Source organism: Cricetulus griseus, chromosome 4 (assembly GCF_003668045.3).
Source record: "Cricetulus griseus strain 17A/GY chromosome 4, alternate assembly CriGri-PICRH-1.0, whole genome shotgun sequence".
In the NCBI taxonomy this organism is placed as follows: Eukaryota; Metazoa; Chordata; class Mammalia; order Rodentia; family Cricetidae; genus Cricetulus; species Cricetulus griseus.
Genome location: NC_048597.1, coordinates 150513036 through 150524624, shown reverse-complemented (window position 1 = coordinate 150524624; position 11589 = coordinate 150513036). Strand labels below are relative to the sequence as shown.

Here is an 11589-nt window from a genome sequence, read left to right as displayed (position 1 = left end):
CAGTTATCACTTACCAAAATTGAATCAAGAACAGATAAGCAACTTAAACAGACCTATAACCTCTAAGGAAATAGACGCAGTCATCAAAAGTCTCCCAACCAAAAAAAGGCTGGGGCCAGATGGATTCACTGCAGAATTCTACCAGAAATTCAAAGAAGTGCTAATACCAATACTCCTCAAATTGTTCCACAAAATAGAAGCAGAAGGGACATTGCCAAACTCTTTTTACGAGGCTACAATAACCTTGATACTCAAGCCACACAAAGACACAACTAAGAAAGAGAACTACAGACCAATATCCCTCATGAACATTGATGCAAAAATTCTCAATAAAATCCTGGCAAATTGAATACAAGATCATATCAGAGAAATCATCCACCATGCTCAAGTAGGCTTCATCCCAGGGATGCAAGGATGGTTCAACATACAAAAATCCATCAATGTAATCCACCATATAAACAGACTGAGGAAAAAAATCACATGATCATCTCACTAGAAATCACATGATCATCTCACCAGATGCTGAAAAAACCTTTGACAAAATCCAACACCCCTTCATGACAAAGGTCTTGGAGAAATCAGGGATAAATGGAACATATCTCAACATAATAAAAGCAATATACAGCAAACCAACAGCCAACATCAAATTAAATGGAGAGAAACTCGATCCAATTCCTCTAAAATTGGGGACAAGACAAGGCTGTCTACTCTCTCCATACCTCTTCAATATTGTCCTTGAATTTCTAGCTAGAGCAATAAGACAACAAAAGGAGATCAAGAGAATCGGAAAGGAAGAAGTCAAACTCTCACTATTTGCAGACGATATGATAGTCTACATTAGTGACCTGAAAAACTCAGGGAACTCCTACAGCTGATAAACACCTTCAGCAAAGTGGCAGGATACAAGATTAACTCAAAAAAATCCGTAGCCCTACTATACACCCATTACACATTTGTGGAGAAAGAAATCAGAGAAACATCACCCTTTAAAATTGCCACAAACAACATAAAATACCTTGGGGTAAAACTAACCAAAAATGTGAAAGACCTGTGCCATAAGAATTTTGAGTCTCTAAAGACTCAAAGAAGATACCAGGAAATGGAAAGATCTCCCACGTTCTTGGATAGGTAGGAACAACATAGTAAAAATGGCAATCTTGCCAAAAGCAATCTATAGATTCAATGCAATCCCAATCAAAATCCCAACACAATTCTTCACAGACCTTGAAAGAACAATTCTCAACTTTATATGGAGAAACAAAAGACCCAGGATAGCCAAAATATCCCTATACAATAAAGGAACTTCTGGAGGCATCACCATCTCTAACTTCAAGCTCTATTACAGAGCTATAGTCCTGAAAACAGCTTGGTATTGGCACAAAAATAGACTGGTAGACCAATGGAATAGAATTAAACACTGATATTATCCCACACACCTATGAACACCTGATTTTTGACAAACAATCCAAATTTATACGATGGAACAAAGAGAACATCTTCAACAAATGGTGCCAGCATAACTGGTTGCAGACATGTAGAAGACTGCAGTTAGTACCAAGCCTATCGCCTTGCACAAAACTTAAGTCAAAATGGATCAAAGAACTTAACATAAATCCAGCTACACTGAACCTATTAGAAGACAAAGTGGGAAATACCCTTGAATTAATTGGTACAGGAGACCGCTTCCTGAACATTACACCAGTAGCACAGACACTGAGGTCAACAATTGATAAATGGGACCTTCTGAAACTGAGAAATTCTGTAAGGCAAAGGAGACAGTCAGCAAGACAAAATGGCAGCCCACCGACTGGAAAAAGATATTCACCAAGCCCACATCTGACAGAGGGCTGATGTCCAAAATATACAAAGAACTCAAGAAGCTAGTCTCCAAAACACCAAATGATCCAATTAAAAAGTGGGGTACAGAACTAAACAGACAATTCTCAATGGAGGAATCTCAAATGGCTGAAAGACACCTAAGAAAGTGTTCAACATCCTTAGCCATCAGGGAAATGCAAATCAAAACAACTCTGAGATACCATCTTACTCCTGTCAGAATGGCCAAAATCAAAAACACCAATGACAGTTCATGCAGGAGAGGATGTGGAGAAAAGGGAACACTTCTCCACTGCTGGTGGGACTGCTAACTTGTACAGCCACTTTGGAAATCAGTATGGTGACTCCACAAAAAATGGGAATCAGTCTACCACAAGATCCAGCATTTCCACTCTTAGGCATATACCCAAAAGAAGAACATTCATACAAGGACATATGTTCAATGATGTTCATCGCAGCACTATTTGTAATAGTCCGAAACTGGAAGCAACCTAGATGTCCCTCAACTGAAGAATGGATAGAGAAAATGTGGTACATTTACACAATGGAGCACTATGCAGCAGAAAAAAAAATGGAATCTTGAAATTTGCAGGAAAATGGATGGATCTAGAAGAAACCATTCTGAGCGAGGTAACCCAATTGCAAAAAGACAAACATGATATGTACTCACTCATATGTGGACTTAAGACATAGAGTAAGGATTACCAGCCTACAATCCACACTGCCAAAGAAGCTAATAAACAAGGAGTTCCCTAAGAAGGACATCCATGTTCCCATGGAGAAGGGGAGAGGTTCAAGATCTGCTGAGCAAATTGGGAGCACAGGAAGAGGGGGGAGAGAGCTAGGAGAATGGGAAGGGGAGAAGAAGAAGGATGCCGAGGACATGAGGGAGCAGAAAGTTTGAGTCAGGGGAAGAATACGCGATAACAAGAATGGAGATATCATAATAGAGGGAGACATTTTTGGTTTACAGAGAAATCAGGCATTAGGGAAATGTCTGGAGATCTACAAAGATGACACCAGCTAACTATCTCAGCAACAGAGGAGAGACTACCTTAAATGCCCTCCCCTGATTATGAGATTGATGACTGCCTTATATGCCTTCATCCAGCAGCTGGTGGAAGTAGAAGCAGACACCCATAACTAATCACCAATCTGAACTGCAACCCTGATGCAGAGAATGACCAGTGATGAGCACAGAGGTCCAGACCACGCTGGTGAAACACACAGAAACAGCTGACCTGAACATCTGGGAACTCTTGCTCCCCAGTCTGATAGCTGGAATATCAGCATGGGACTGATCCAGACCCTAGGAACATGGGTTTCTGTGAGGAAACCTCAGAAATCTATGGGACTTCCTGTAGAAGCCCAGTATTTATCCCTAGCATAGTTGTGGACTTTGGGAGCCGATTCCACATACAGGAATACTCCCTGAGCCAAGACACATGGGGGTGGGCCTAGGCCCTATCCCAAAGGATATGAAAGACTCTAATGACACCCTATGGAAGGCCTCACCATCCAGGGGGAGCAGAAAAGATATGTGGCATATAAGGTTTTAGTTGGGGGGGCAGGTTTCTAATTCAAATAAAAAAGTTGGAAAAAAAGAACAGAGTAGATAACAATAATGCAATTATTAAATGAGGCTTGGCCCAGGATCGATGTTGCAGTGTTTACTCAAGATTTCATGCGAATTATTTTACTGTAATTTCTCTATAAATCTTCAATGTCATTCTGTGCATGACATGATGGGAGAGAACAATAACTTCTCACTGAGGAAATGATGCAGACACTAGATCAAATCCAATGGAATCTGGAATAGATAAGCAAGCCAGGGCAGAGAGCCTTTATTGTTACCAGAAAAAAAGAAAAAAGGTTAAGATAAAATCCAAATGCTATTTCAGCCAAGGAAAACGGGAAGGACTTAGTCATAGTGAGGCAATGCTGTTGCTTCATTTGTTACACTCTCAGAAGACAAGGTCATCAGGAGTCACAGACAATTCCAGGAAACTCTTGGCAGCTTGCACTAGCATGGGGATGGAGGAGTCTGTGAAGAAGAAAAACATGAGTCAGAACTGTGCTACACGGGAAGAGAGGGAGGCTTTTTCATGAGCCTTCCTCAATTATTTCTTTCATCCCCTTCAGACCTGATTCAGCTTCCTGCAGTACCCTGGATTTGCCCCATTTCTTGTTCTGAGTCTTCTTTAGTCTTTCTGTCCACAGGAACAAAGCAATAACGATACAATAAACATCCATGAGTACTGGCTACATGTCTAGGGTTAGTCTTACTGAGCTAATCATCCACTTCTGTGTTACTTCCCTCTGATATCAGCTTGTCCCAACTACCAACTGCATATTTTACCTAATCCTGAAGGGTAAGTTATGGCTGACAGGACAGACAATGCTCTGAGATACCATGGTAGGGGCAACTATAGGGACTCTGTAGCACTCACACTCTGGTACACTTACAAGCATAGCTCTGAAACAAACCTGGAAGGGGGTGAGTGCTCCTACCTGCATGGTCATGGAGCCAGGCCACTGCCTTCCTTTCCAGAAGTTCCCACTCACACTTCAAGTCTTTGCCATTGGCATGCAGCCAGAGCACAGCCAGCACTGTGGCCCAGACTGAGGGGTCCTGATCCTGCAATACAGACAGAAACTTCTATGATGCTCCAGGCAGGGCAGGAAGCCACTCTAGAGAAAGCAGAGAGGTTTATTAAATCCTTCCTTGTCATTCCCTAATCTGCTGCTACATGGCATTCCCTGGACCATCCTTACCATACACTGACAGAGCCTCAAGAAAACATTCCATCACCACTTAGAAAAGGACTTATGTTGTAAATCCAATGTAAACAGCATCATAGTTTGTAAGACACCCCAAACACCCAGTACATGAACAATTAGGCTATATAAAGAGACAAAACTGCAAATTTGACTTCTTTTTCCCCCTTTTTTCATTTTTATTTATTTTTCTTATTTTAATTAGAAAGAAAATTATTTTACATGTCAATCCCAATTCCCTTTCCCTCCCCCTCACCTGCCCCCCCAACTAGCACCCTACCTATTCCATACCCTTTCTGCTCCCAAGGGAGGGTGAAGCCTTCCATAAGTGGTCTTCAAAGTCTGTCTTATTCTTTGGGAAACGGTCTAGGGCAACCCCCTTGTGTGTAGGCTCAGGGAGTATCCCTCCATGTGGGATGGGCTCCCAAAGTACATTCCTATGCTAGGAATAAGTACTCATCCACTACAAGAGGTCCAATAGATTTTCAATGTCTCCTCACTGACACCCACATTCAGGGGGTTTGGGTCAGTCCCATGATGTTTTCTCCAGCTATCAGACTGGAGACCAAGAGCTCTCCCTGTTCTTTTAATGTATTGTGTTAATTAATTCTTTTTTGTATCCTCTTAGGCCAAAAAACAACCCTCCCCCCACAAAATCAAAAATAAACATCACAAGAAATTCCCCTAACAAAGAATTAAAAGTACATTTCAAACCAAGAATTCAAGTAATACAAAAGGTAAAATAAATGTTTAAATTAGTTATTTAGTAATGGTGATTATTGGAATGTAGGCCCAATATTAGAAGTCACTTATATTTCTGGGAGGGATGCTTATGTCAAGGTATTAAGAATCCAAAAGCACATTGCTCAGGACTAGATGCAAAGCCCATTCTGATTTTTAAAATGTAGCTCTTGAGTGGTCTCAGCTTAGAATAGATGACTTATGAAAATCTATAATCATAGCCCAAGAATGAAGCCCTTCCTCGGGTGTCTTGGTTCAGACCTTTTGCTTCACATTGCTTGTGGGCACATGACACCTCTGTGTTTAATGTGCAACTGATTTCAATTCAGTTTGCATGTTTTCTACTCATACAACTGAGGGTTAAGAAATAAAAGCAATTTTTTGATTTCCATTTGTGTTTTTTGTTTTTTTGGTCAATGCTATTGTATTTCATGAAAACTTAAAAATCATGATCAGAGATTTTCTGGTCTCTTGATTCTTCTATTTATCATTTTTTGTTTCTGTTTTATCATCTACAAATGGATAAATGTTAATCTGTATCTTCATTATTATCAAAAAGTAAACATTTAGAGCTTAGTGGCTTCAAAATTATTTTTCCATTTTGACATCAATTTCTTATTTCGAAGTATTATTTATAAGTAATCTATATCTAGTCAGAGTATCTATCATTTTAAATTTTGAAATTTCCAAAGGAAATTCATATATCAACATGTGATATTTATTCAACTTCCCTTTACATATTTACTAGATTCAATTCATGACCTCTTATATTTTAGGGCTGTGTTCTGCTGGTGAACAATGTCTTTAGCTAGTACTAAACCATAATTTTAAAAAATGATAAAAAGAAATTATCATTTTGTCAAGGAGCCATTGTGAAACAATATTGATAAAATATTTCCATAGTTTCACCCTATTTAAGTCAGTTTGCATTTTACATCATGTATAACTCTGTGAACTAAAAAATTTACATCTCATTTGCATTCACTGCATTTCATAGGCTTAATAGCCAATCATGACTAGAAGATATAGTACAAGTAGTATAACTATAGAATATGTGAGGTGAATTTATTTATATCTCCCATTTTAATATCTGAGAACTGTATTTCTTCTTCATGATTTGGCATATGATTTTTTTAAAAATATTATTAGACGATCCAGAAGGTAAATTCAAATTCTGGATAAGGTTTATTCTTTATCATATTTGAGAACACTAAAATAGCAATACTGGGGCTGTTATTGGAGTCTCTGCAGACACAGTATCCTAGCATTCAATCTAGTTCTGCACTGGCAGAGTATTCATATTCTTAATGTTTGATATCTTCATCTATGCATAGCTACATAAATAGAACCTGACATAATTGCTTGAATTGAGGAAAAGAAAGTATATTAATATTAAGTGCTTTAAAATTATCTTGTACAGCATGAAGATAAAAAAGTGTGTTTCAAATATATTTCAGGGAATAGTATTAACAAAGAAGAACACTTATTTTTCCATTGATGTCCATCTGTCTGACCATGCACTACAGCAACTAAGCTACTAATTCCATGATCCTCATGCTCAGGCCTAAGTTGAAATAATATCATCTACTATAAATTACACATTAATTTCACTTTTATATTATCTGTATTCTTATTTCTCAGCTTGGCCCTGGTTTTGTTCTATTCTAATTATGTTCCTATGATCATGAGGCACACTCTGTATCCTCTGTTACACTTTGCATCTCACCTTGGCAGGATTTGCAGCCTTCATGTCTTCCAAATTAGTGCCCAGGATCTCAGTCAGTTCCTCATCCAGCTCCCAGGATCCATTTGCCTTTTGGAGGGAAACCAGGTACAGAACGACATTTTCTCCACAAACTTTATGAAAAAATAAAAAAATATATATGACAGGGAAATTATGGGTCACAGCCTACCTGAGGCAGTCTCTTGAAACAGGGTCTGTAGTGAGGGTTCTGCAAGGTGTCCACTGACTATATCTAATCTGTGTTGGGTGACCAGTTGCTCTGGGTTCTGAACACTGCAGTAGCAGAGTCTGCTGTGGACAAGCCTTGATATCAGGTGGATTGTGTAGACATAGATTGCAAGGGGACTCATAGAACTAGAGGCCACTCAATTACAATAGGTTAGAAGGTATAAAGTTCTATATTGTAGATTACTGAAGCTAGACTCATTCTGGCAAATACATGGTGAAGTCAAATCTCACATCCTTCCTGCTGCCTCAAGTAAGTCACACCATATGTAGAGAAATGTCTAAGATGAAGAAACTGTAATGTTAGTTTATGGCTATCATAAGTCAGAAACACTGTCTGGGGTCCAATTTACCTTTGTGGTCATTTTGCAAGTTGGTTTCCTTGGTGGAGGATTGTGAGTATTCCATCACACTCATGGATTCTGTATCTTCTATACTATCATATGAAAGACAGGCATTTAACATTTCACCATCTGTGACAAAAAACAATGTTAAGGAAACTTTTCCTCAGAAGAAACTACCTTAGACTCTAGACCATGTCGTCATAGACCTGTAGGGATGCTTACCATACACTGAACGATGTGCTGACACATTATGTTTAGAAAGTACTCCACCTAGTAACATTCCTGAGTGATATGATGACCTGTAGCCTGAAAAATACAAATGCACAGTGGAGACTGCAACATCCTCTGTGTTCAACACCAATCAAAGATTATGTTAAAAGTGAGGTTTAGATTGATGACTTCTCTTTATGCCATCCTAGAGCCTTCATCCATTGGCTGATGGAAGCAGAGACAGACATCCACAGAAATACACTGAGCTGAAATCTGGAATTTAGTTGGAGAGAGGGAGGAATGAAGAACGAAGGGGTTTGTACCAGGTTGGAGAAACCCACAGGAACAGTTGGACTGAACAAGGGAGAGCACATCGACCCCAGATGCTGTCTGGGAGGGCAGTAAAAGACTGATGCAGAACCCTGAACATGGATGTCAATAAGGAGCCCTCTGCACTCCAGGGAGCTTCTGGTGGTGGATTAGTATTTTTCCCTGGTGCAAGAAGGGACTTTGAGAGCCCATCCCACTCGAAGGGTTACACTCTGGCCCTGGACATATGGTGAAGGGCCCAGGCCCAGCACAGGAAGATTTGGTGGACTTTGCAGAGCCCCCATTGAGGGCCCTACCCTGCCTGGGGAGTGGTGGGTGGATGGAGTCGGGGGTAGATTGGGGGTGGGGGAGGAGGGATGGAGTGATGGGAGGGAGAGGGAAAAGGGACTTACATGTAAAACAAGCTTATACCCTAACTTGAACTAATAAATAATTTTTTTTAAAGTGAGGTTTAGAGACACTAACTCCACCATCCATAGTAGCCTCACTCACTAACCACAATGTGCTGTTCTCCAGTGTGGCCTCTTCCAATGCAGACAGTCACCATCTGAACCCACTTTCTACTTCCTATTGAATCTTCTGGAACCCCTGATATGAGCTGAGAAAGCACAGCCTCAGATCACCTGCAGTACAGAACATTCTCCCAGATACATCTTAATGTAAAAACATCTTTTTTCTCTCTCACAAACCCATTTTATTTTTGTTCCTTTCAAAAGAATCTCAATGGCACCCTAAGCATCCAGGTTCAGAAGGTTAGATTGGCAATTGTCTAAGCCCAAGAATATTACCTTCTTTCTCACCTGGGTTAGCTTCCATATGTCCTCACTACTATCAACCATCAACTAATTAAGTCACCTTATACCAGTACCCAAAGTACCCAAAACCACACCACAGGCTTCCAGTTCACCACAATGTCTTCCATAAATTTGAGAATTTTTACTATCTGTGTAAGGAAATCATGCAACATTTGATGTAAATATCATGCCTTTCTCAGATCCATCTAATACCCATGTCTGATACCCTCAAGTTATTGGTATTATTCAGAGTTGTTTATCAGAAATATTTTAATGTAATTTTCAAATTACAACACCCACATTTCTAGTGTTTAAACTTGGATTTCCTGTTTTAAAACTGGTCATTGGCATGAACTGTTTTTTCTAAGTCCCTGATTCTTCTATTGTTTCAAATATATTTACTTACTTCATCCTTCCTTTTCAGTAAACCTAAACCTTAATCAAGAAGGTTACTTCCCTCTTCAATATTTACAATCATAGCCTAATTTCTAATCATAAGAAATATTTCAAAATCCTACATTAGTAATCAATTCAACACTCTCCCTCTTCTACACTTAAGTTTAAGTTGTGACACTTGCTGTAAATTATTGAGAAAATCATGTTCTTTAATTGGTGCTTACATTTACTGAAAAAAAGTCACCAAATAAAACTGGACCCTCTGACATGCCTGAAAATTATGCTCATTTTTGTTTTGTTTTTTTTTTCATTGCCTAATTACCCCCTATAACTCTTTCAAACCTTCAAGTCTTTCTTAAATCCACTCTTCTACATTATCGGATGCAATCTTGTCATTTGCTATCTGTACCACCATTGACTCACCATCAAAAACAGAAATTAGATTTAAATTAAATGATTTGATTATTCTGTGTCTATGGATGCTTCTGTATCATAATGTGTGCTGGTGTTCTTCTGTACTTCTAATCTCTGTCACAGTTGGACACAATCTGCTTCTCTAGAAAGATTAAGGCAAGCCATAAATCCTATTTGTGGAAGGATGAAGAAAACATGGAACATTTAAGAAATGTAATAAAATTAAATCAATGAGATTCTGAAACTTATCATTATCTATATTATGCACTTAGATATCTAAGAATCATTAAAAATAAGATTAAATTATAATGAAAGTTACCAGTGCTATATGGACATGTGATAGGCAAATTTGAAAAAGTCATTGGCCTTGGAATCACTCTGTGAGCCAAAGGCCCCTGCACTGGCTGGTTGAGATCCTTGTTTACAGCAATGAAAGCTGTGAAGGAGCTGAGGACTCCAGACTGAATGCTCATGTTCAACACATCCTCCTTTTCTCCATCTGATGTCTCATGGGAGCCCAAGTCCTTCATCTGAATCAAGGACTTTGCAGCCAACCGATGAATGGTGAAGCTGAAAGAAGACAGCACAAAATTAAGGGAAAGTAACTGCAAATCTAAAGACTCCTAAAAACTAATGACCGCATCTGAAAGGTAATGCAGAGACAAAGAGTTCAGATGAATGAATCAGAAAAAGAAAAGCTTAGAGGAAAAAGCAGAGGTCAGTGACAGGAATGACTGAATCATCAAGAATGACAGAGAAAAAGAAAGGGAAATGTGGTGGTTTGAATAGGAATGACTTTCAAAGACTCAGGTGTTTAAGTGCTTAGCCAATAGGGAGTGGCACTGTTAGGAGATGTGGCCTTGTTCTTGTAATTATGGCCTTGTTGGAGGAAGTTTGCCCTCGTGAAGATGAGCTTGAAGGACTCAAATGCTCCGGACCATGTAAATAGCCTATGCAACATCTTGATTCAGTGTGGCATTCTTTCTCTGCTGCCTTCAGATCAAGGTACAGAACTCACATTCCTTCTCCTACACAGTGTTTGCCTGCCACTATGCTTCATGCCATGACAATCATGGTCTAAACATTTTTACTGTAAGCCAAACCCAATTAAATGATTCCCTTTGTAATAGTTACTGTGGTCAAAGTGTCACTTAATATCAACGGAAACCTATACCAAGTCAGTGAGTGAAAGGAGAAGAAGACAAGAGAAGAGAGATGTGGGGACAAGTGGAGATGGAGAAGCAAAGGTGAGTTCTTACCTGGCATTTGTCTTGGGTTGTAGGGAAAATGTCACCCTGTTTTCCAGACTCTTGCCTTGGAGGGTATACTTGAGGCACACTTCTCCTGAGCTCTCCACTTGCTGCAAATAAGAGGAGAGCAGGAGTGACAAGAACAGACTATAAACAGGAAAATGGTGAGAAACAGAGAAGCTTCTCAGCTCAGTGAATTATCACACTAAGAATCAGGTAGCATGGCATGAATGAGAGGATAGGAGGCTGGCTGCCTGACAAGTGATATAGCTTGCTGAACTTCCAAGGAAACATCACTGTTATAAAACTGTTGATAGATTGTCTCACTGAGTAAAGGAATGAATAATAATAGGTACTTACAGGCATAGTCCCAGTGAGTTGGGCATAGATGATTAATCTCTGACCCTTAAACATGACAGTCTTCTCTGGAGAAAGCATGCTAGCAGACAGACCAGGGGGAAAATCCCAGCTCAGAGAGATGTCTTCCACAGAACAGTTTAGAGCACACTTCAGAGATGCAAGAGCCT

At 39.5% G+C, this 11589-nt stretch overlaps 1 protein-coding gene across 6 annotated transcripts in view; it reads right to left on the bottom strand.

Moving 5' to 3' along the window:
• Positions 1-3642: 3642 nt before the first annotated feature.
• LOC100774045 (von Willebrand factor A domain-containing protein 5A) overlaps positions 3643-11589 on the bottom strand; it is a 32071-nt gene continuing 24124 nt past the window's right edge. For 4 of the 6 annotated variants that reach the window (XM_035443579.1, XM_027411835.2, XM_035443580.1 and 1 more), the window contains 9 exons: positions 11423-11587; positions 11072-11172; positions 10132-10382; positions 7891-7974; positions 7678-7797; positions 7082-7212; positions 4348-4474; positions 3981-4046; positions 3643-3880 (listed from right to left, as the gene is read on the bottom strand). In XM_035443579.1, the coding sequence (XP_035299470.1) occupies positions 3801-3880; positions 3981-4046; positions 4348-4474; positions 7082-7212; positions 7678-7797; positions 7891-7974; positions 10132-10382; positions 11072-11172; positions 11423-11587 (1125 nt within the window). In that variant the 3' untranslated portion in view covers positions 3643-3800. The remainder of the gene's footprint in view (positions 3881-3980; positions 4047-4347; positions 4475-7081; positions 7213-7677; positions 7798-7890; positions 7975-10131; positions 10383-11071; positions 11173-11422; positions 11588-11589) is intronic. The other 2 variants (XM_035443581.1, XM_027411837.2) reach the window with 1 other exon arrangement.